At 35.4% G+C, this 27,210-nt stretch overlaps 1 protein-coding gene across 2 annotated transcripts in view; it reads right to left on the bottom strand.

Annotated features, from left to right (window-relative positions):
- The window catches only part of LOC123531451 (rap guanine nucleotide exchange factor 4-like), a 162,993-nt gene that overhangs the window by 120,674 nt on the left and 15,109 nt on the right, over nucleotides 1–27,210 (bottom strand). The window contains exon 1 of one of the 2 annotated variants that reach the window (XM_053517423.1): nucleotides 10,017–10,120. The exons of the other annotated variant lie outside the window; for it this stretch is intronic. Within the exon in view, the coding sequence (XP_053373398.1) occupies nucleotides 10,017–10,042 (26 nt within the window). The 5' untranslated portion in view covers nucleotides 10,043–10,120. Of the gene's footprint in view, nucleotides 1–10,016; nucleotides 10,121–27,210 lie in introns of those variants that run through there. 2 annotated transcript variants of the gene reach the window in all.

The raw sequence follows: 27,210 nt of genomic DNA, 5'->3' as shown, positions 1-27,210 counted from the left end.
ATATACAACACATGTTTAATATATCTAAATGCCGATGAATACCTAAATTTTTTAAGTCCCTGATGGGTAGGTGTTTATAAAGAAAAACATTTAGCAACTATGATAAGTGTCTATAAAAAAAATCATTTTGCAGCCACGACGAAATATATGTATAAAAACAAAACATTTAGCAGCTCATAATGATGAAAAACAAAAGTTATTTTCAAAGCCTAGTTTACAAAAGCTCTATTCTATTTTACCATAGCTATGCAATTAATTTGTCCAGTCAAAACAGACCTCACATTCTCTCAATTTGTTTCACAAAGTACTTATTAAACCTTCAGAAAATGTGTTCCTTTAATTTGTCTCAAGGTGACTGGCACAGAAAAAAAGAAGTCTTCACTATACTCTGAATTGCCTGCTTTACCATAACCTGCATTGTGTTCATCAATGTTTTATTTCTGCTAACATTCTCAATTCTAACATGGCTCAATTTTGCCAGTTAACCTTTAGCCTGCTGAATTTCTAAAATGGACTGGTCCATCGTTCAATTTGGGCAACACCATTTATTATTCGAAGGGGTGTTCACTGAAAATTTACTGACTGAAACGCAAACAATGCAGACCATGATCTTCATTAGTAAAGTATTACATCGCAACCTCTCTATTATCTCAAAAATACAATATTACATTGCAACCTTTCTGTTATCTCAAAAGTACGATATCACATTGCAACCCCAGCCCCATCCCCACCCATTATCTCAAAACTAAGGTATTACAGTTCAACCTCTCCATTATCTCAAAAGTGCTATATTACATTGCAACCACTCTTTTATCTCAGAAACTCAGTATTATCTCGAAAGTACTATATTACATTGCAACCTCTCTATTATCTCAAATGTATGGTATTAAACTGCAACCACTCTATTATCTCAGAAGCTCTGACAGTATTATCTCAAAATTATGGCATCAAATTGAAACCTGTCCATTTAAATTTAAAAGGTACAGTATTACACAGCAACCTCTCTATTAGAAGTCGGAGTTCGATTGAAACCTATCCATTATTTCAAAAGTACTGCATTACATTACAACCTCTCTATTATCTCGAAAGTATGGCATTATATTGCAACCCCTCTATTCTCTTAAAAGTACAGAATTATAATGCAACAACTCTATTATCTCAGAAACTCTGTATTATCTCAAAAGTATAATGGCATCACATTGAAAGCTCTCCATTATCTAAAAGGTACAGTATTATACTACAATTAACCTCTCTATTACCTCAAAAGTTTGGCATTACACTCCAACCTCTCTATTACCTCAGAAGTATGGCATTAATTACACTCCAACCTCTCTATTACCTCAGAAGTATGGCATTACACTCCAACCTCTCTATTACCTCAGAAGTATGGCATTGTAACACTCCAACGTCTCAATTATCTCAAAAGCACGGTATTACATTGCAACCTGTCCACTATCTCAATTAGGGAACACTGTGAGTTATCTATAAAGTTGCAACATAAAAAAGCTGAGAAAAATATGAATTCTCAGCAAACCAGTTCTCATTCAATTAATTTTGTCCACAAAAAGGCTCTGCCTTAATTGCTATCTTAGATTGGCATCTTGACAAAAGTCATAAATTTTCTGTCAAGACTAAATCATTTAATGGTTTGCTTCTTTGAGTTTAAAGCAGGGGTAACATGCCAGGCTACAACACCACAAATCACGAGTTACTGACAGCCACAAAGATAGTCTGGCTACCGGCTAGAAAAAAAAAATCTTTTTTTTTTTTGGAAAAAATATTTGTTAAATATTCTGACTTCATCAGTCTTGGTTCTGATTATGTATGTTTTGTGAAGAAAAGGGACTCCTATGAACAAAACATACGGTCTGAACACAGACTACATTATAGACAGCCAATGCTCGACTATTTCAACTGTTGTCCCAGAAGCAGGAATAATACCCTAAATGTTAAAATATCTATAGAGTTTCAATCCAGTATCTGTGTTAGTTTTGGCGATACAGTCGACATCATACTTGCGACCACCTCTACCTAGCGATTTTTGTATTAAACGACCGGTCAAAATCCCTCCCGAATGATTTCAGTATATAAATCCATTCCATTAAACGACTTTTTTATTAAACGACTAGCGACCACATTAATGTAGTCCCGACAAGTAAACTATTCGACAAAAGTATCTATTAAGCGACCGGGTACCAAAATTCTACCGGGTATTTCTTCATCTGTGTAATTAGCGAGTACGTTTTGCATGTGACTGAATGCAATTAACCTTTGTATCAGTCGAGCTGACAAACAATCTAACCATAATTTTCACGGTTTGTGGACTTGAAAAAGTGTTCACAATGTTAAAACAGATTTTTAAACCTTGCATGTATGTTCATAATAAATACAGTTACATTAACAGTTAAAACAAACTTTTCTTTTCATCTGACTGAAATTCATTAAGAGACCATTGCATTAAGAGACCACTTTCTAGCAGTCCCTTGGGTGGTCTCTTAATACAGTGTTGACTGTAGTAACTTACATGCAAAACTTTAGTCAGTACAAAAGGGGGCATAATTTGGCCAAAATGCATGTCAAAGTTATGGGACTTGATGCTATCACCTAGTTTTATAACTCTGAAGACACAAGTTAGGTTTCAAATCAATAACTGCATTAGTTTTGGAGATACTAACTTCTTGCAACAAAACTTTAACCACAATTTTCAAAGTCCACAAGGGGGGCATAATTTGCCAAAAATACATGTTAAAGTTATGGGACTTGATCCTGTGGGGTTGGTTATTGGACTAGAAAAAGAAATCAAAGGCCTGAATGGCCTGAGTCGGCTAATGATTGATGTACTGACAGTATAGTCTACCAGTTTCAGTTTGTTTTTATTTTTTTCTTAAAAAATTTCATAACACAGCTCGATATTTCCCAAAATATTATATCCGGATACGATTACACTTTTCTCCAGTTTGAACAATATATTTTCCCAAATTGTGATGTACGAAGACATTTAGCAGCAAATGGCAGTATCTGACATTGAAGTTTACGGTTAAATTACCTCTTTTTTAAAATCTTTTCATAAAAAAGTTGTTTGGGTTTCGCCAAACATAGACGATCTATTTTTCGATATCAAAAATTTACAGAAAATACAATTTAAATTTTTTCGCCGATTTGTTTTTTTCTCGAAAAATAAGAATTAAATCATTTTTAATATCAATAGTAACTAAACAAACCAGTAAGAGCTTCTTTTTCCCGATAATTTATCCGTTTACTGACGCAAATTCAACCCACCAAATTTTTATAGAAATCATACGATGCGTGTTTACGTTCAATGGGGAGAATTAAGGTGATCGGCTATGTTACCTAACGCATCCAGACGATTCAGATTTTGTTTTTAAAAAAAGCATTGTGTGCGTTTTCTGAAATTTTTTATATACGTTTTTATACGCTTAGAATTAAATAGACATGCTATTTGCATTATTTCTAACGTAATTTACGCTAATTCGCATCTTATCTGAGCCCTGCGGGAACTATTTTTTGTCTTTCGCTGGATGTTTACCCAAAGCTTTGTAACCCTCGCAATTCTTAAAATGCACATTTATGCTTAATATTACATTCGAGAATTGCAAAATTTACAGGTCATAAATATGACAGATTACATCGTATATTGGTCATAGCAAAGGGAATTGACACAACTTAACTTATTCATGCAGTGAACTGTTTGAAATTTGAGAAATCTAATGGAACTACATCCCTTCACATGTTATTCGGTCCGTTTAGAGAATCGTTGGATAGCAAGGACTCGTCAAAAGGCTTTCAGCCTTTAGCCGACTCAAAAAATAGGTTTCAAAGCTATATGCCCAAATAATAGCTCTCCTCCCTAGTGATAAAACAAGAGCTGTCCGTAAGACAGCAAATGCTCGACTATTCGAATTCTTGTCCCAGAAGCAGGAAAATATTACCCTAAATGTTAAAATATCTATAGAGTTTCAATCCAGTATCTGCATTAGTTTTGGAGATAACTTGCATGCAAAACTTTAACCAGAAGTTTTAAGTTCAAAAGAGTACATAATTTGACCAAAATGCATGTCAGAGTTATGGGACTTGATGCAATCAACTAGTTTTATAACCCCGAAGGCACATGTGAAGTTTTAATTCAATATCTGCATTTGTTCTGCATTTGTTCTGCAGATAGTAACTTGCACACAAAACTTAAACCAGAATTTTCCAAGTCCAAAAGGGGGCATAATTTGCCAAAAATACAAGTCAGAGTTATGGGACTTGACCCAGTGAGGTTGGTAATTGATCTAGAAAAATAAAAAATAATTAAGTTTCAAATCTATATGCCTTTAAGGAATAGCTGTAGGTACTTGCATTAAAAACTTTAACCAAGATTTTTAAGTCCAAAAGGGGGCATAATTTGGCCAAAATGCAGGTCAGAGTTATGGGACTTGATGCTATTAACTAGTTTATAACCCTAAAGACACATGTGATGTTTTGCACTTCAATATCTGCATTGGTTTTGGAGATAGTAACTTGCATGTTAAACATTAACCAGGATTTTCTAAGTCCAAAAGGGGGCATAATCTGCCCAAAATACATGTAAGAATTATGGGACTTGACCCAGTGAGGTTAGTAATTTATCTAGAAAAATAAAAAATATATTTCAAATCTATATCCCTTTAAGTAATACATGTAGCTGTATGTATTTGCATGCAAAACTTTCACAAGAATTTTCTAAGTCCAAAAGGGGGCATAATTTGGCCAAAATGCAGGTCAGAGTTACAGGACTTGACCCAGTGCATGAGGTTGGTAATTGATCTAGAAAAATAAAAAATAAGTTTTAAATCTATACCCTTTTAGTAATAGCTGCATGTACTTGCACGCAAAACTTTAACCAGGATTTCCTAAGTACAAATGGGGGCATAATTTGGCCAAAATCCAGGTCAGAGTTATGGGACTTGCTTCTATCAATGAGTTTTATAACCGCGAAGAAACATGTGAAGTTTCAATTCAATATCTGCATTAGTTTTGGAGATAGTAACTTGCAAGTAAAACTTTAACCAGAAGTCCAAAAGGGGGCATAATTTGCTCAAAATACATGTCAGAGTTATGGGACTTGACCCAGTGCGGTTGGTAACTGACCTAGAAAAAGAAAAAATAAGTTTTAAAGCTATATGCCTTTAAATGATAGCCATTATGTACTTGCATGCAAAACTTTAACCAAGGTGTGACGCCGACGCCAGGGTGAGTAGAATAGCTGACTATTCTTTGAATAGTCAAGCTAAAAATGGCGAAACTTAATAATAAGCAAAACATAGTAACTGGAACTATGCATTGCATATTGTAATAATTCCAGACAGAGAAATGCGGAACTGATTCCCTCCATTTATGAAATGAACCAGAGATGCTTTGGAGAAAAGCGCATGTCTCCCACAACTGCCTCTATGAAAAATGTCTAGTTTCTCTAGATGGTTTAGACGAGTGGATCCAATTAGATGGTCTGGACAAGTGGATCCAATCAGTAATTCAAGGGCCATAATTCAAAAGTGCATGGGGGGATTTGGCTAGTTATCAAACTTGGCTGAGGTCTTATGGTCAAACACATTTTGTTCAAGATTGGTGAAGATCGGATGAGAAATGTTCGACTTAAAGTGCGGACAGGAGTAAAAAGGCCGATTTTTGAGTAATTCAAGGGCCATAACACCAAAATGTCTGGATTGATTTAGCTAGTTATCGAACTTAGCTGAGGTCTCATGGTCAAACACATTTTGTTCAAGTTTGGTGAAGATCGGATGAGAAATGTTTGACTTAAAGTGCGGACAAGAGTAAAAAGGCCGATTTTTTGGTAATTTAAGGGCCATAACTCCAAAATGTCTGGACTGATTTAGCTAGTTATCAAACTTAGTCGAGGTCTCATGGTCAAACACATTTTGTTCAAGTTTAGTGAAGATAAATGAGAAATGATCGACTTAGAGTGCAGACAAGCTTTGTGACAGACAGACACAAACACACACACACACAGACTGGAGTAAATCAATATGTCTCCCACACCACTGTGTGGTGGGAGACATTACAACTGATCAACAGGCTGAATGACATGAACAAAATATAAATTCCTCTTTATGTTTTAAAACAGCTGCAGTACTAAATATTTCCATTGAAATAAACTCTTCTGAGTACTACTTCATCGCTTTATTCTGTGCACTGCTCTTCTTTTTAAGCAAGGTGTCTGCTCCACATAAGACCAATTTAACTCAGGAAGTACTGTCCATACAAAGTCACTATAATTACGTAACTAAATGCCACATTTTCAGGAATGACTGAACCACTCTTACTGCATTATGGAGTCAACAGCTATAAAATTCTTTCTCGACAGCTTTCAACACTCAAATTAATTCCAATATTTTGTAAAGATCTTTCTTAAGATATAACTAAGTATAGATCTTTTAAAGTAAACACAGGTTATATAAACAGAACTGTTGGTTCTTACTTCCAATATTCCAAAATTTGTTTATTTTCATATATGTTTTTTATATTGAAAATTTAATGTTTTTTTCTTAAGATACACACTTTTTCTCCCTTTGTATAGATCATTTTAAAGTAAACAATAAACGAAATTGACTACAGGTTTGAAGTGGGTGCACCAATAATCAACAATTTATATGCAAAGTAACTTATAAGATTAAACTTCAATGAAAGATATTTCATGAAAATCAAATTGAATAAAGTTCTTTTTTAACTTCAGATCTGCAACTATAGAAAACTGTCTGAAATTAAATAGTAAATTTATAATTTGATCCAAATGGTTAGTTATTGGACATATTTCTGGAATTGAAGACAAAGAAAATGTCAGAATTAAAGAGTCTGCAACCGAAACAAACAAAAACACAATAAGTTTTAACAAGAGGGCCATGATGGCCCTTTATCGCTCACCTGTTATCATTGCACTTGAGGACAAGAAGGTCCGCAGAAAAAATTTCTAAGTCCAAAGGACCGGAACAACAAAGGGAAGAAATTTAACCAAAAAGAAAAAAAAAAATCTTACAAGGTACAGATAAAAACTGGAGGTACCATCCATGTTGTACCACAGAAAAGTGGTCTCGGTTTTTCCCTACGGCCAACAATAAAAAAGTTTTTAAAAATAAGCTATTTATAGTAACGTAAAAGGGAAGTAATTCAAAAAAAATTATTGTAAGTGAACAAAAGAAGGATCTGCCAAATAAATCTATTGACAGAAATGAAATTTCAGATCAGTATCTTCATTAGTTACGGAGATATACCCATTTTAATTTGAGATAAAGGGAGGTAATTTGACATAAAATCAGCCCATAGTTATCTACCCTGATTGGCTCAGTCCAACTAATAACAATAATGAAATTTCAAGTAAGTCCTATAAGTACTCACTGATATACCGTAAATCCATTTTGATTACAATCAGGGGAGGTAATCAGATATAAAATAACTCTGGAACTTACGATTGGATCTGATTTGTCATGGAATCCAAGATTTATTGTTGTTGAAGATATTTTGGAAGTTTGTATCAAATAAAACCATAAATGAAGTCTCTATATGGCTGCAAAAGCCAAAATAGCCAATTTTGGACCTTTAAAGGGCCATAACTCTGGAACCCATGAAGGAATCTGGCTAGTTCAAGAAAGGAACCAGACCTTGTAGTGATACAAGTTGTGTGCAAGTTTGGTTATAAACAAATCATAAATGAAGCTGCTATTGTGCAGACAAGGTCAAAAAAGCTAATTTCAGCCCTTTCAGGGGCCATAACTCTGGAACCCATTATGGGATCTGGCCGGTTCAAGAAAGGAACCAAGATCTTATGGTGACACAAGTTTTGTGCAAGTTTGATTAAATTCAAATCATAAATGAAGCTGCTATTGTGCAGACAAGGTCAAAATAGCTAATTCTGGCCCTTTCAGGGGCCATCACTCTGGAACCCATCATGGCATCTCGCCAGTTCAAGAAAGGAACCAAGATCTTATGGTGATACAAGTTGTGTGCAAGTTTTTGGGTTTTTAAAAAAAATCAAAATGAAAACCCTTATCATGCAGACAAGAATTGTTGACACACGGACAAAAACGCAAACGGACACACAGACGACGGACGAAGGGTTATCACAAAAGCTCACCTTGTCACTATGTGACAGGTGAGCTAATAAAACATTTTTGACAGATAAAATAACAATCAGTCAAAATGAAGTGGAAAATTGTATTTTCCATAAAAAAATAAGTCTAATTGCATTAATAAATTTATGGTTACCGTGTTAGTTTCATTCATAAAATACTCCTTTTTATCTTTATTAGATATTTCTATGCACTTACAAGTCCTTTATTCACTGATTCACCAACATGGCATCTTAAATCCCTGAAGGCTTTTAAATCAGTACCTTCTCTAAGAAAGTTTTGTCCCTGAACAGTTTCTATCATATATTACTTGCCATGCTCTCAGAAAATATCATTACCACTCTTGTATCATACTTATATACAGCATAAGAGAGATAACAGCTATAAAATTTATCTTCCAGCATTGGAGAGAATTAACAACTATAAAGTTTATCCTACAGCACTGATGAGGTAACAGCTATAAATTTTATCTTACTGTGTTAAGAGAGACGACAGCTATAAAATGTGTCTGAAGGCAATGGTGAGGATGCTTAACAGCTATAAAATTTATCTTATTGTGTTAATTAAGAGAGATGACAGCTATAAAATGTGTCTGAAGACAATGGAGAGGTATAACAGCTATAAAATTTATCTTACTGTCAGGCTGTCTAGCATACCCTGACAAAAAATTTGGGCTAAATTTAGGGCAATTTGTACAAAAAATCGGCTAAAATTAGGAATTTGGTACAATTTTAAGGAAATTTTAGGGCTAAATTAGGAATTTCAAATTTAAAAAATGGACTTTAAAGACCATGTAAAGTGCTTACCTTTTTGTGACTGACATAAAGTAACCAACAAATAGTGCTTTATTTTCAGAAAAGACCGTCTACCCATGGTAAACTGCTTTGAACTGTGCTAAACTGTTTTTTTCTGAATTTGAAGAAATTAAAAAAAACATTTAAAAAATTTCTCTTTTTGATCATTGCAAAAAAGTTAAAAAATTAGGAATTTTTGTGAAAAAATAGGGGCCTTTTTAGGAATTTCCTTGGGGGGGGGGGGGGTTTTTTTTTTTTAAAAATAGGAATTTTAGCCAAATTGAAAAAAAATAGGAAAAAGTAGGAATTTTAGGGATGCTAGACAGCCTGTACTGTGTTAGGAAAGCTGACAGCTGTAAAATGTGTCTGAAGACAATGGAGAGATGACAGCTATAAAATTTATCTTACTGTGTTAGGAAAGCTGACAGCTGTAAAATGTGTCTGAAGACAATGGAGAGATGACAGCTATAAAATTTATCTTACTGTGTTAGGAAAGCTGACAGCTGTAAAATGTGTCTGAAGACAATGGAGAGATGACAGCTATAAAATTTATCTTACAGCATTGGCGAGATAACAGCTATAAAATTTATCTTACTGTGTTAAGAGAGATGACAGCTATAAAATGTGTCTAAAGGCAATGGAGAGGTTACAGCAATTAAGTTTATCTTACATCATTGGTGAGGTAACAGCTATAAAATTTATCTCACTGTGTTAAGAGAGATGACAGCTATAAAATGTGTCTGAAGGCAATGAAGAGGCAAAAATTATAAAATCTATCTAACAGTATTGAAGAGATAACAGCTATAAAATTTACCTTGCAGCATTGAAAAAGTAACAGAATATGAAATTTATCTTAGAGTCTCTCGATGTCATTCCAATATTTTTGTTACACACGTACAGTAATGCTTTTTCTTCAGATTATTTACTTCTAAAGTAAAACCTGTTCTACAAATCTGGCTTGTTACCGCAAGTAATAGAAAATGTGTAAAATTTCCTATTTAAAGTAAACTGAACTATATTTCTCTCTTTCTATATCACTAGTATAAACTTTTTTAATCACATTAAATTCTCCCAATGGTATATATCTATGTTATACCTAGGAATTTCTCCAGTGCCTGACATCCGACTTCCAATGCCTCCAACTAAGGCACTTTTCTATTTTCTTTAAACACTACAGATCTATACCTACATATCCATTACTTCTCATTGTACACTCCACCACTACTTCCACTGCTAGAGCTATAATCATCCTGAAACCGGAGTGTATTGCAAAAAAAACAACAGAATTTCTTTCTCCCATTTTCCATCACAAGAGAACATTATTTTCTCAGACAACATTATTTTCATTAAACTAAATAAAGTGAACAACAGGCATGTCTAAATAATTACTGTCTCCGTTGTCAAAGTACCCATCTTTGTAATATGATAAGCAATCAAGAGCACTGCTGTGCAGAGCAAAGCATAACATGCCTGAAGCACTCTGCCTCATAATCCAGCTTGAGTGTCAACCAACTACAAGTAGTTGTTGATCGTTTTCACTCTTAACATTTACCCTGCTAATTTCTAAAATGGACTGGTCCATCATTCAATTTGAGCAGCACTACTTACTATCAAAGGGTGTACACTGAAAATTTTTTCTGACTATGATTGGTCTCACTGGTCGCAAAGCAGAAAAAACCTGCGCCAAAAAGCTAAAGGTTGAATGCCACTGAAAATATTTGATAAAAATCAAGCAAGAGTCATGATGGGTAGTAGAAGAAAAAAACACATTCAGAATTGATGTATATTTGACATCATAATGCTCTCTTATAGTAGTCGCAAACTTGACACATTGGTTACCTTAGGCAATATTTAATTTTTATTTATTTAGAAAATAAGGAAGGGTGCTAGGGTACCGTATAAAATATATGGAATAGTTGTATACAGGAAACAGTTTTTTTTCAACTTTCCAAAAACACAAATTTATATTTACACAAAATTCATAATTCCATTTCTCGTGCAGCTGTGTTTTTTAATGCAAAAGATTAAGTGTTTAGATGCACCTTTTACTAATAGGTTGTACCTCATTATGTATTATAATACAAAGGTCAACCATCGGGGTCAAGTTGCGTCCACTATACTGATCCAGACGTCAACTGTTGTTTATCATAGAATATATACAAAAGCTTGACTTTCTTCTTTGTTTAAATGGCAATCAAACCAGGGCCATGTAAGAACTACAATTTATAACATTAGGCAATTATGACAACAAAGCATAAAAACTTCAACAAAGTTCCAAGCAACAAAGGCAAATTTGAATCATTCAATAAGAGTTCCTTTACTATGTAAATAGGTTGATGAGAAGTTCAATCTAATAAATGCATAATACGAGATCAGCTTAATTATAGTTTCAGTGAAAAATATTTTGGGTTAAAATTTAATCAAGAGTTATGTTTGTGCTATGAGCACAGGAAAGTTTGAAAACCATAAACAATGTGTGAGATAGCTTGTAGTAGCTGAAATTTAATTTTCAACAAATGTTCTAAGTGAAAAATAACTAATTTGTATTTAAATCAACAAAGTATCAACTTGTGGTTATTTCAGTTGGTTGAAAACAGTTAAAACATTAATTAAACTTCAAAACTAATACACAGAGTTGGTTATGAAATGTTTTGCTTTTGGTGTGGAGAGGCCAGATCGGAAGTAGGCATCAGTGATTTTTTTGGGGGGGGGGGGGGTTTTGTTTGGGTTTAATGTGGCACGACACAATATGATCATAGCGACTTACAAACTTTGATGGGGAGCAAACCCAGGTGCCCCTTCATGCATTATTTTAAACATGTGCTGGCACCTGGGTAGAACCACAGAACTTCCGAAAGCAGCTGGATTGCTAGCTTCCTCACATAAAGAATTCAACGCCATGAGTGAGCTACTTGTGTTACTAAGTTACCTTATAATGAAATTGTGAGTTAGCATATAGGTACGACGAACTTAAAAAAAAACAACTTTGAACAACAATGAGAAACGAACAACTTCCACTCATTTCAAGACAAGAAAAATATATACATTATATAGCTCAAGAAAAATAATCTGTTTTTGAAGGTAAGGTTCTCAAGAATGTTATCCAAATAAGTCCTATTCTTAGAAAGAAAGAAACATTTCAAACAAATATTATTGTATAAATGGTTCCATGAAATTCATTTTTCCTTCGCTTGCCTGGTTTCATTTGAAAAACAAAAACAACTTAGACAAAGAAACTTCCATTTTACATTTAAACTAGTTTTCTTAGATGACCTTAAAAAAGCTTTAACACAAACAAACACGTAGTACGAAACAAATAAACATTTCTTAAATTTAAAAGGGCAAGTTAAGTTTAAAAAAAATAAATCTAGAACCTATCCACTTTTCTTTCAGTAGCTTTTAAGTCATAATTGTTAAGGCCGGGGCCTGGGCCTGGTCATTTTGTGAAAAATAGAGTGACATTAGGGAAAATCGTGAAAAATTATGCACAAGTCTACAAAATTGTGAATATGAATAATAGAAATACATATAATGGCATTCATCAGTTACTATAACTCATTGACAACGTTTTTCATAAAAAAGAAATACTGAAATTTTCATGTCACTATCAAGATCTGCCTGGATTTTGGGACAAGATTTGTTTTTCAATTCCACTAAGTCCCTTTAAAAAAACAAATTTAAACAAATAAATCATTTGTTGCTCTTATGTTGTCGAAAACCTTAAGTTTTACTTGTAGTATTTCCCATTCTAAACATTTTAATTTGAAACCAGAAACACAACCACACGTGCGCTTGTTTATCATTACTTCCTGTATGAATTCTGTTTTGCTTCACTACTTTAGCAGACACACCATGCAGCTGCATGCTAAAACGTAGTCATATGATCTTTTATTGTGTTATGGTGCCGTGTTAAATACAACAAAATCAAAAACACCGCTGCTAAATCATTTGATTCAATTAAAGCCCCGCTCCGCGGCTATTCAAATTCTATTGTGCGTATGCAACCCATAATTACAACAGGTAACAGTTAAAAGCCACGCACCACACTTTAGCAGGCAGAATCACAGGTATTTTATACAAAATTTTAAAAATAGACTTTATTTTGACAGGTGTCACTGTTCATAGTCAGGATATTCATGCTTTTTCAGTGACAATTTAAGGTTAAAAGGTAGGACTGGAGCAGGTCTTTAAACAGTAGTCGCAAATTTACTAATGTACAACCTCAAGTTTACTGAAACTTACATTGTTTACACAACGAAATTTAAAGCCCCGATAATTTGTGGAATCTGCACAATTTTTTTTTTTTTGGACACCCACTTTGTGAAAAAGAAGCACTGTGCAATTTTAGATTGTGAAGGGGTTCCACTTTTGTGAAATATAAATACAAGTTTGGATTGAAATTTGTAAACTGCATAATCAACATATTTCACCTTGTGATTTCTGTAGGTTTTAATTTTTTTTAATGTAGATAAATTATGCCACAGAAAATGTCACAATTTCTCATAAAGCTTTCTTGACTTTACATAAATTTCTTTTTTAATCATTGAGCACTGACCAATTAAGGCTCAGCTAGAGGTTACAAGTCACTGAGTATTGCAGTAGCAATACAGAAGTCCCCTACCGGCAGAAAATTCTGTTAGTGTTCGTTCCTTATGGTTGTTGGCAACAGATACTGTTTAAGTAATTTTAGGATCCAGATTTGTGGACAGACAGGTGTATGGATGAAAAGTCAGATAGAAGGAGGGCATAATATAGTCCCCTCTGGTGTTCCATCGGCTGGGGACGAAAAAAGCTTCAAGACATTTAGGAGCTAAGAAACAAAAGCTATTTTTACTTAAATTTCAAAAGCGACCTTCATCTACAAGCATAGATCATGTACACGACATATTGACTCATCATGGGGTTCACATTGTGTGCAGCACTAAGATAATCCATCAACACATATAAAAGTTAAGGAGTGGAAACAATTTTGCTGTATTTGACCTTCAATAGCAACCCTGACCTTTGACCGACAACCATGGGTCATGTGCATGACACACAGTCTAATCATGGGGAATATTTCTGTGTAGTAATAGGGAATTGATCATACCAATTTTCATCGCTTCGAGACGAAATCGGGATCAATCCCTCTATTGTAACATGCAGAATATACCGAATGAGATACACTATCAAACTAAAAAAATGTGTCCTCAGGCACGTGCACAGAGCATCTGACTTTGGATTTTTTTTGGAAGAATATGCTTTTTCCTTGTGCGTAATAAGCGTCCACATAACTTGTCCAAGCTTTCAACTCCCTTCAATGGTAACTTTGACCTCTGACTGATGAGTCATGCATGCAACATATCATCTGGTTATAAAGGAGCATGCAGTGTGTGAGTGTATATAAAAATGCTTCAAGGCATTTAGAAGCTAAGGAACAGAAACTATTTTAACTTTCAATTTCAATAGTGATAACCTTGACCTTTTACCTCATGTATGGGACATATTGTCTTGTCACAAGTAGTGGTCAGGCCTCGACCTTGGCGGTGGACCGTTGGACCGACGCAACCAAAATATCGGCAGGTCCACTAACTATGAAAAGTTGGGTAGACCGACGGTCAACCAATTTTCAGTCACGGTCTGCAAATAAAATAAAACCCTTAAAAGTAAAAAAATAGGGAGGGAAAATCGTACCCATATCGGCGAATTCACAAAACTAAAGTTGATTTTGCCTCAAGTACGGCATTCTACCGTTATAAGCATTGGTGAGTTAAAGTCAGGAGAGCACGAATGGACTACTCCACCGATCGGGCGAGTGGTTTTTACGTGGTAACTTTACCAAATTGAGAAATTACATCAGGCAAAATTACCTGGATTGACTGGAATTTACCCGCGAATCGTAAAAAATATCAAAACGTCATGCTGGTAATTTTCCATTCCACAAGCACGTGCGCCCTATCGTAATGTCTAATTTACATCGCGGTTACTTTTGACACAATAACGCGCGTAGTGCATTCATTTTTTAATATAATCGCTTTAAATTTTCAACACCGCTTGAGAACTAATACAGTTTGAATTCTATAACAATTTTAATAAGATATCGACAGGAATGTAGGCAAAATTCTTTAAAAACGATCAAATTTTCATATAATGTTTTGTAAAATTTCAAACAGCGCGATCTTGATTATTTATTTCTTTCTTAAAGTAAATATACGGTACATACTATGGTCATAAAATTCAGACTTTTGACCAGAAAGTACAAAAACACCATTAAAAAATCTTAAATAATGAAAAAGCGGCAGCAATTTAAATACATGGAGTAAAACGATTTTTGGCAAACAGATTTCTGTTAGCGCGGCAGAATAGCTTACGTGACCTAATGAACGTAAATAGAAATGTGGTATAAAATACAGCAGTATGATGTCGTTACGGTTTTTAATAAGTTTTAAATGATTCTTTGTACATGTATGTTTTGACACAACACTTTGTTAGATATTCTTCTGAAACAATAATGTAAATTTCTTGAGGGCAAATAGGTCACAGAGGTAGGACATCCACTATCATCGTTCACGGTTTGACACATTTACCTGTCAGTTTATACGGGATATTGCGTATTTGCTTTTGAAAAAAATTAAAGAAGATACTTTTTTTACTGATTTCTTCTCAGCAATTAAAGGAATCGAGAATACGATCAGACAGTGGTGTCACATGGCGCGAAAACATGACGTAATGCCATGACAATCTCGGGGAAACTATACCGCTTTGATCTCCGCTTCAGATGCCACGAATAACCGACTAACTTCTTTTAGCTCTTTGAGTGGGTGTTAATTGAAAATTAAAACAAGGCCAATTACTTAGTTTATCATCAGAATAATTACCGATAATTAATTGTTGATGTTTTTTTTTTTCACTTTCAACACGTGTCGAGAGGATGATGATTATTGTGTCCATATTTTGGGACACTTTTCAAAATAATTATTTTTGGGATAACAGATTGCTACAGTCTTCCATTTTTAATTATTTTAGAAATAAGTCCTGTTTCTTTGAGTCATACGAAGTTATGACGTCAACAACATCACAATTTATGTGATAGAATTGGAGGTCCACTAAAGTCTGAGCAGGTCTACTAGATTTTAGCAGTTGGTGGACCTGCTGGCAACTGCTGAAAAAAGTTAAGGTCGAGGCCTGGTGGTAAGAAAATCCTTCAATGCATATAAAGTTATGGAGTGGAAACACACTTTTACTTGACCTTTAACAGTGACCTTGACCTTTAACTGACAACAATAGATCATGGGTTGACACATTGTCTCATCATGGAGAATGATTGTGTGTTGCACTAAGATAATCCATCAATGCATATAAAAGTTATGGAGCAGAAACAATTTTAACTTAACCTTCCATTATGAGCGACCTTGACCTACGCCCTACAAGCATAAGTCATGTACGTGCATAATCTACATATTGACTTGCATTGACATATCAGGTTTTATGAACCTAACTTGAATACTTCTTGAGTAATTGCACAATCCAGAGTTACAGAGGGACAGACGGATGGAGGGGAGGCATTCCTATAGTCCTTCCAGTGCAATATAAGTCTGTAGAGTACTTTAGTCACCTACCTCTACAGGATTTGTCTCATTTTTTCCTACTCCAAAACCCTTTTTTTTTCAGAAAAAAATCCGAAATATTGTTTTCAGATGGTGAATTTTTTGCAGATAACTACACATAATATGTAATATAAGGAGTGTCTCTTTGTATTTTAAGCTACAGCACCTGATTAATACTGTTTATGTTACCCATGTGCAGTATTACAGAGTGCCAATGCTCTAACAGCACAAATGAAAACATCTCTATATACGGTACAAGTGATGTCAGTAACTTTAAGAATAATCCATTTAACCTACTGGTGGAAATAATAACTGCGGCTGTACACCTGCCTTCCAGACTCTTTCATGGATAATAAATATTATGGGCTTGCAAAAAATAAAAGTAATGTCTGGTAATAGCTTTAGTGAAAGTAAAATATTATTTAAGATACCAAACCGCCACTGTTCACCACAATATTTTACCTTTAAATAGGTATTTACTTAAATGTATTTTACTTTACTGAAAATATAAATTGTGTATATGGTGCTACATTTTATAACTAAATGTCATCCAGTAACAGCGGATTAAAAAAAAAAATCTTCCAGTTTTTCAGTGGCTGTACACATATACCCTGCTTAGTACATGTATACAGTGTGCATATTTCAAACCCAATGCATAGTACTGTTATCACATAATATTTTTTTTTATTTTCATGTTTACATAAACTATATGTAGCAATTGTCATGTTATCATATAATTTTATGAAATCAGTCTAATACACCTTTAACAATAACAGCATAATGATGTTAAAGCGTTAAAATGCCACACTGTCACATTTATGTGAGGAATTCTAAATATCGTCTACCAGTATCATAGCTAGAAGCTGGGCAGATATATTACTCCCAGAAATAATTCATGGTCCAGACAAAAAACTGAACATATGACTGGTTGATTAATTAACTTGACTAGAACAGATGTGTGTAAGAAGGAAACAGTAATGAAGAGTTCAGTAAGTTTGCTTGGAACTGAATAAGATGACAAAAAAAGCAGAATTACAAAATTGAGAGAAAGTGTTGTTTTTATATTCTATTTCTTAGTTAACTGTATACCTTCTAATAAAGCAGACGAGGCCCAAATGGACCTAAGTCACTCACCTGAAGAGGGCCTTGACCATCTGACCTTGCTTGTAACCAAGTTTGGTGAAAATCCTTTAAGTACACCATTAAAACAAATTGAAAAGTTGCCTCTAAATTGTTCAAAAAAACTTTCTAGGATTTGACCTAATGATCTAGCTTTTTACCCCATGTGACCCTGTTACAAATTTATTCTTCGTTTAAAACAGACAAATATTCCAACCATTGTCTCATGAAGTTCATATAGAAAATGCGACCTTTTGAGTGTCAACAATGTCTTTCTATGATCTGACCTAGTGACCTTGTATCTGACCTAGATTTAACCCAGTTTCAAACCTAACCTAGATTTCAATGATTCCAACAAAATTTCATGAAGATCAATAAGAAAATGTAGTAAAGTGTAGAGTGTAAACAAAGTTTTTCTATGATTTGAACTAGTGACTTACTTTAAGATTTAAGATACTGACCTATATTTTACAGAGATAAACATTCTGACAATAATTGTTCATGAAGATCAAATAGAAAATTTGGTCTCCAGACTGTTGATAAGATTTTTCTATGATTTGACCTAGTTTTTGACCTTAGGTAAATTGAACTTAATCTAGATTTAACAAAAGTTTAATAACAAGTATGCCCATGGGTAGAATGTTGAGCCCGCTAGCTGTCAAGAGTGATCTTGACTTTAGACTTAGGTACCTGGTTCTTGCGCATGACACTCCGTCTCATAATGGTGAAGCCAAGTTATATCAAAATCCCACCATGCATGAAGAAGAAATGCTCCGGGCAAACTTCAAATTGACTTTTGACCTCCAATAATTGTGAACTTGACCTTTGAGAAACATGGGTAATGTGCATGACACTCCTTCTCACTGAGGTATACATTCATGCCAAATATAAACAAGATTTGTCCATGCATGTCAAAGTTATGGTCCAGACAAAAGCAGAAAGATGCATTGGCCCAAGCATGCATGGACGGACAGATGCACATACGCTGACCTGCCAAAAGTGACAACTATATGAAGCTCACTGCAAGAGGGCTTGACAAAATCAAGTCAACAAGGAGCTGCGTTCAATTAACGCTTGATGCCCCCGGTGGCATCCTTGTCGATACAAAGCAACCTAAGTCCAAAACAAGGTCAAGTTCAAGGTCAAACTGAGGTCAGGTGATGTCTGAAGATTAGGAATGCTCACAGGTTACATCTGCATTAGTATCAAGTCATTCTAGTTAGGGGTATTGATGCTAGACGAAACGGTCCCATTTTGTTAACCTTGTATGAACGGACGGACAAACGGATGGACGGAAGGACAGGACAATCACTTTATGATTCATGCATCAGTAGATGCAGGGGGCATAAAAATGTCTCTATCTAGAGTGTGAACAAGCTTCTTCAATTATTTGACCTAATGACCTAGTTTAAGATGTTAGATAACTCAGTTTTAAATTTTACCTTTATCACACTGAGTACCTCTAGCAGCTCCTAACAGGGACCAATTGCCACCATTTTAACAAAGTCTGGAGAGGACCTCACAATAATGGTACAGACAAAGTTTGATGAAGATCCATTAAGTGTTTTATGAGTTGTGTAAAGGTTTACTATTTTCAGCTGAAGCGGCCCCTAAAAGAAGTCAAGTGGAACCAGTTGTACAAATATAAGAGACAACCTTGCCAGCAAGATACTACAGACTGAATTTGGTATAATTCTGACCAGTACTTTCAGCCTGAGGGAAGATGCTTATGAAAATTGTGAAAGATGGACGACAGACCATCCACCTACTAATAGCTTACCCAGAACCTTTGCATCAGAAAAGCTAAAAAGATTTCTTCATATTTTTGCATGTCACTAAAGCATACACATGGAACAACCATTTTGATGACTATTTCGAGTTCACCTCAAATGGGCTTGACAATAAAAACTATCAAATTTGATACTGGCAAATGATTTGTTTGTTTGTTTTTGGTGTGTGTGTGTGTGTGTGTTTAACGTCTTTTTCAATGGTTTATGCCATTTTTCTACAGTATTTCAGTTATGTAACATCAGGCAGTTAACCTAACCAGTGTTCCTGGATTCTGTGCCAGTACAAACCTGTTCTCCACGGGTATCTGCCAACTTCCCCACATGAATCCGAGGTGGAGGACGAACGATTTCAGACAAAATGTCTTTTATCAAATCGTCACGGAGAACAAACCGCTCGCCAAAGGATCGAACGCACGACCCTGCAATCCATAGATCTGCACTCTCCCTATTGAGCTAAGCGACAGGTTATACTGGTAAAAGGAAGACAATCTTATGTTTCATCACATTTCAATGAACCAAAAAGCTTTTATCATTCAACATTTTCTTGAACAACTTGAAACTGTCCACTTCATCACTAGAACTTAAAATGTTTGTTCACTTGGGTGATATTGATTGAGAAAATGAACCACTAACAGCTCAATATAATGACATTTCAAGAAAATGAAGCTAAACATAGCTTCAAGGATTGTTTTGTTTGATGTCTTACAAATTAATCACGTTTAAAGACCTCATCAAGCTGCCAGTACATGTCATAAAAATCTGGTTAATGTCTTTGAATGTCTAAACATCTCAACATACAACACAATCTTCTTTTTATATTTTAAATCAGGAAGACATTCAAAGATAAAAGTATTCCAATCAAATTCTATCTTGCACTGTCTTATTAAGTAAAAGTGGCAGCAATTTTTTTTCTTAATATATAGTTCAACACTGATCTCTGAAGCCAGTTTTTCAGAACAGTTTGTTCACACATTTGACCTGACTTTATGACTTTAATTGTTCTACTGCCAATGTTAATCAAAAATCTCTAACGTCACTGTAGTCCTTATCGTAACTAGAAATATCATTTTAAAAATTTATTTGTTCTAACTGACACAAATCGCTTAAAAATGATTAACCCTTAGCCTGCTGCAGGCGAATTTAACAGCCTTTGCAAACAGCTTGGAACCAGATCAGACGCCGATTAAATCGGCGTCTGATCAGGTTCCAAGCTGTTTGCTACTCTGACAATATTTCTTCCAATTTTGAAGCAAATTGAATGAACTTTTCAATTTTAGCAGACGACATTTCCAGCAGACGACAATTTATCTAGCATGCTAAAGGTTAAAAGACAAGTGTGTAAAAGAGAAGAGGTTTTCATACACATACACTGAACAGCCATTTGGATGACTATGTCTTCGCTTCCGCAAACGGACTGTTCACACATACAAAACCTTTAATACTAAATTGATATTTTAATTAATAACTTTTGGTAACAGTTCAATGACAGGCAAATATTATGTAGTTGTAATTCTTTTGAAACACATATAAGTTCTTTTTTTTTTTGAAACCAGGGCTCTCCCTAAAGTCTGAAGTAGTCAGTGCTGAAAGAAAAGTAGGCAGCGGAACCCAAGTGGGGGGTCCGGGGTCCTCGCCCGGAAAATTTTGAAATTGAAGGTTTAAAATGATGCAATCTGGTGTATTTTTGGTTGTTTTTTCTTTGCTTTGTCTACCTATATTTTTTCATACAAAAAAGACAAAAGAAACACAATTCCTCTTAAAAATGTATTTGTGACATCACATAACAAGAGGACCATGATGGTCCTGAATCGCTCACCTGTCCCAAAACGACCGTTTTGAACAGAGTATGACGTCATTTTTTTCTATTATTTGACATAGTGACCTAGTTTTTGAGCTCATGTGACCCAGTTTTGAACCTGATCCAGATATAATCAAGATGAACATTCAGACCAACTTTCATACAGATCCCATGAAAAATATGGCCTCTAAGAGAGGTCACAAGGTTTTTTCATTATTTGACCTACTGACCTAGTTATTGAAGGCATGTGACCCAGTTTCAAACTTGACCTAGATATCATCAAGGTGAACATTCTGACCAATTTTCATGAAGATCCATTCAGAAGTATGGCCTCTAGAGAGGTCACAAGGTTTTTCTATTTTTAGACCTAATGACCTAGTTTTTGATGGCACATGACCCAGTTTCGAAACTGACCTAGATATCATCAAGGTGAACATTCTGACCAACTTTCATGAAGATCTCATGAAAAATATGGCCTCTAGAGAGGTCACAAGGTTTTTCTATTTCTAGACCTACTGACCTAGTTTTTAACCACAGTTGACCCAGTTTCGAACCTGGCCTAGATATCATCAAGTTGAACATTCAGACCACCCTTCATACAGATCCCATGAAAAATATGGCCTCTAGAGAGGTCACAAGGTTTTTTTATTATTTGACCTACTGACCTAGTTATTAATGGCACATGACCCACTTTCAAACTTCACCTAGATATTATCAAGGTGAATATTCTGACTAATTTTCATGAAGATCCATTCAAAAGTATGGCCTCTAGAGAGGTCACAAGGTTTTTCTATTTTTAGACCTAATGACCTAGTTTTTGATTGCAGCTGACCCAGTTTCGAACTTTACCTAGATATCATCAAGATAAACATTCAGACCAACTTTCATACAGATCCCATGAAAAATATGGCCTCTAGAGAGGTCACAACGTTTTTCTATTATTTGACCTACTGACCTAGTTTTTGAAGGCACTTGACCCAGTTTTGAACTTGACCTAGATATCGTCAAGATAAACATTCTGACCAATTTTCATGAAGATCTTGTGAAAAATATGGCCTCTAGAGAGGTAACAAGGTTTTCTATTTTTAGACCTACTGACCTAGTTTTTGACCGCACGTGACCCAGTTTCGAACTTGACCTAGATATCATCAAGATAAACATTCTGACCAACTTTCATAAAGATCCCATGAAAAATGTGACCTCTAGAGAGGTCACAAGCACGCACGCACGCAAGCACGGACGGACGGACGACGGACGCTGCACGATCACAAAAGCTCACACTGTCACTTTGTGACATGTGAGCTAAAAAGTCAGAGTCATACCCTCACTCTAAACCAGAGTCATTATATATTGTCAAAAAATCTGTCAAAAACGGTTCAGCATCACAGTCTTTATTAACAGCCTTGGCACATAGGTGGATATATCTAGGATACAGTATGGGTCAATGAGCCATATACACTTAAATTTATTACAATGATAATGTATTCTGAGAAAAACAAGAGGACCATGATGGTCCTGAATCGCTCACCTCTTCCCACATGACCCAGTTTTGAGTATGACGTCGTTTTTTCTATTATTTGACATAGTGACCTAGTTTATGAGCTCATGTGACCCAGTTTTGAATTTGACCTAGATATTATCAAGATAAAAATTCTGACCAATTTTCATGAAGATCCATTGAAAAATATGGTCTCTAGAGAGGTCACAAGGTTTTTCTATTATTTGACCTATTGACCTAGTTTTCGAAGGTACATGACCCTGTTTTGAAATTTACCTAGATATCATCAAGGTGAACCTTCTCACTAATTTTCATGAAGATCTCATGAAAAATATGGCCTCTAGAGAGGTCACAAGGTTTTTCTATTTTTATACCTACTGACCTAGTTTTTGATTGCAGTTGACCCAGTTTCAAACCTGACCTAGATATCATCAAGATGAACATTCAGCCCAAATTTCATACAGATCCCATGAAAAGTATGGCCTCTAGAGGGGTCACAAGGTTTTTTTTATTATTTGACCTACTGACTTAGTTTTTTATGGCACGTGACCCTGTTTCAAACTTGACCTAGATATCATCAAGGTGAACATTCTGACCAATTTTCATGAAGATACATTCAAGGGTATGGCCTCTAGAGAGGTCACAAGGTTTTTCTATTTCAAGACCTACTGACCTAGTTTTTGATCGCAGTTGACCAAGTTTCAAACTTGACCTATATATCATCAAGATAAACATTCAGACCAACTTTCATACAGATCCCATGAAAAATATGGCCTCTAGAGAGGTCACAACGTTTTTTCATTATTTGACCTACTGACCTAAAATTTGAAGGCACGTGACCCAGTTTCGAACTTGACCTAGATATCATCAAGATGAACATTCTGACCAATTTTATGGAGATCCATTCACAAGTATGGCCTCTAGAGAGGTCACAAGGTTTTTCTTTTTTTAGACCTACTGACCTAGTTTTTGATAGCACATGACCCTGTTTCGAACTTGACCTAGATATCATCAAGATGAACATTCAGACAAACTTTCATACAGATCCCATAAATAATATGGCCTTCAGAGAGGTCACAAGGTTTTTCTATTATTTGACCTACTGACCTAGTTTTTGACCGCACATGACCCTGTTTCAAACTTGACCTAGATATCATCAAGATGAACATTCAGACTAACTTTCATACAGATCCCATGAAAAATATGGCCTTTAGAGAGGTCACAAGGTTTTTCTATTATTTGACCTACTGACCTAGTTTTTCAAGGCATGTGACCCACTTTCAAACTTGACCTAGATATCATCAAGATGAACATTCAGACCAACTTTCATACAGATCCCATGAAAAATATGGCCTCTAGAGAGGTCACAAGGTTTTTCTATTATTTGACCTACTGACCTAGTTTTTTGATGGCACAAGACCCACTTTCGAACTTGACCTAGATATCATAAAGGTGAGCATTCTGACCAATTTTCATGAAGATCTCATGAAATATATGGCCTCTAGAGAGGTCACAAGGTTTTTCTATTTTTATACCTACTGACCTACTTTTTGATGACACGTGACCCAGTTTCGAACTTGACCTAGATATCATCAAGATGAACATTCAGACCAATTTTCATACAGATCCCATGAAAAATATGGCCTTTAGAGAGATCACAAGGTTTTTCTATTATTTGACCTACTGACCTAGTTTTTGATGGCACGTGACCCAGTTTCAAACTTCACCTAGATATCATCAAGGTGAACGTTCTGACCAATTTCCATGAATATCTTGTGAAATATATGGCCTCTAGAGAGGTCACAAGGTTTTTCTATTTTTAGACCTACTGACCTAGTTTTTGAAGGCATGTGACCCAGTTTCGAACTTGATCTAGATATCATCAAGGTGAACATTCTGACCAATTTTCATGAAGATCTTGTGAAATATATGGCCTCTAGAGAGGTCACAAGGTTTTTCTATTTTTAGACCTACTGACCTAGTTTTAGATGGCACGTGACCCAGTTTCGAACTTGACCTAGATATCATCAAGATGAACATTCTGACCAACTTTCATAAAGATCCCACAAAAAATGTGACCTTTAGAGTGGTCACAAGCAAAAGTTTACGGACGGACTGACGGACGGACGCACGGACGATGGACGACGGACGCTGCGTGATCACAAAAGCTCACCTTGTCACTATGTGACAGGTGAGCTAAAAAATGCCAAAAAAAGTAATTTTGATTTTTTACCCCTGTAACAATGAACCATTAGAAAGGCGATCATGAGCATCTTGACGTGTAGATCCACTGCTTCCAGGTTCGTATTTTTTGTTTCAAAAATATTTCTTTATCAATGATTGACCGTCTTTTGGGCACATGAGTAATCTTTCAGAAAAATCTTACTTCAAAGCCCATTTACGCACAACAAGCGGACAATGGCCTCCGAAACATTTTTTGCAGTGCATCGTGCCAGTTCAAATAACGCTACAAGCGGTCAGAACAGGCTAAATGGAAACTAACAAGACTAAAAATTAATTAATCAATTCTACTTAGTTACTTACAGGTTTGCTATTTAATTTTGCTTTCAATACAACGCAAAGATAGCGGAAATGTACGGAAGAAAGCGGGAAAACCCACCGGTGCCCGCTCATATTGCTAAACTATTCATCAGTGCTCGTCACGTGGCGAGACTGATTAACAAGAGGACCATGATGGTCCTGAATCGCTCACCTCTTCCCACATGACCCAGTTTCGAGTATGACGTGGTTTTTTCTATTATTTGACATAGTGACCTAGTTTTTGAGCTCATGTGACCCAGTTTTGAACTTGCCCTAGATATTATCAAGATAAAAATTCTGACCAATTTTCATGAAGATCCATTGAAAAATATGGTCTCTAGAGAGGTCACAAGGTTTTTCTATTATTTGACCTATTGACCTAGTTTTCGAAGGTATGTGACCCTGTTTTGAATTTTATCTAGATATCATCAAGGTGAACATTCTCATTAATTTTCATGAAGATCTCATGAAAATATGGCCTCTAGAGAGGTCACAAGTTTTTCTATTTATACCTACTGGCCTAGTTCTGACCGCACGTGACCCATTTTGAAACGACCTAGATTATCAAGGTGAACATTCAGGTCAATTTTCATGAAGATCCATTGAAACATATGGCCTCTAGAGAGGTCAAAAGATTTTAATAATTTTAGACCTACTGACCTAGTTTTTGACCGCAGTTGACCCAGTTTCAAACCTGACCTAGATATCATCAAGATGAACATTCACACTAACTTTCATACAGATCCCATGAAAAATATGGCCTTTAGAGAGGTCACAAGGTTTTTCTATTATTTGACCTACTGACCTAGATTATGAAGGCACGTGACCTAGTTTCAAACTTGACCTAGATATCATCAAGGTGAACATTCTGACCAATTTTTATGGAGATCCATTCACAAGTATGGCCTCTAGAGAGGTCACAAGGTTTTTCTATTTTAAGACCTACTGACCTAGTTTTTGAACGCACGTGAACCAGTTTCGAACTTGACCTAGATATCATCAAGGTGAACATTCACACCAACTTTCATACAGATCCCATGAAAAATATGGCCTTTAGAGAGGTCACAAGGTTTTTCTATTTTAAGACCTACTGACCTAGATTATGAGGGCACGTGACCTAGTTTCGAACTTGACCTAGATATCATCAAGGTGAACGTTCTGACCAATTTTCATGAAGATCTTGTAAAATATATGGCCTTCAGAAATGTCACAAGGTTTTTCTATTTTTAGACCTACTGACCTAGTTTCTGATGGCATGTGACCCTCTTTCGAACTTGAACTAGATATCATCAAGGTGAACATTCTGACCAATTTTCATGAAGATCTCATGAAATATATGGCCTCGAGAGAGGTCAGAAGGTTTTTCTATTTTTAGACCTACTGACCTAGTTTTTGACTGAACATGACCCAGTTTTCAACTCGACCTAGATATTATCAAGATGAACATTCAGACCAACTTTCATACAGATCCCATCAAAAATATGGCCTTTAGAGAGGTCACAAGGGTTTTCTATTATTTGACCTACTGACCTAGATTATGACGGCACGTGACCTAGTTTCGAACTTGACCTAGATATCATCAAGGTGAACATTCTGACCAATTTATATGGAGATCCATTCACAAGTATGGCCTCTAGAGATAATACAAGGTTTTTCTATTTTTAGACCTACTGACCTAGTTTTTGACCGCACGTGACCCAGTTTCGAACCTGACCTAGATAACATCAAGATGAACATTCAGACCAACTTTCATACAGATCCCATGAAAATTATGGCCTTTAGAGAGGTCACAAGGTTTTTCTATTATCTGACCTACTGACCTAGATTATGACGGCACATGACCTAGTTTCGAACTTTACCTAGATATCATCAAGGTGAACGTTCTGACCAATTTTCATGAAGATCTTGTAAAATATATGGCCTTTAGAGAGGTCACAAAGTTTTTCTATTTTTAGACC

The sequence above is a fragment of the Mercenaria mercenaria genome, chromosome 11 (genome assembly GCF_021730395.1).
Source record: "Mercenaria mercenaria strain notata chromosome 11, MADL_Memer_1, whole genome shotgun sequence".
NCBI classification, from domain to species: Eukaryota; Metazoa; Mollusca; class Bivalvia; order Venerida; family Veneridae; genus Mercenaria; species Mercenaria mercenaria.
This window is presented reverse-complemented; position numbering and strand designations above follow the sequence as displayed.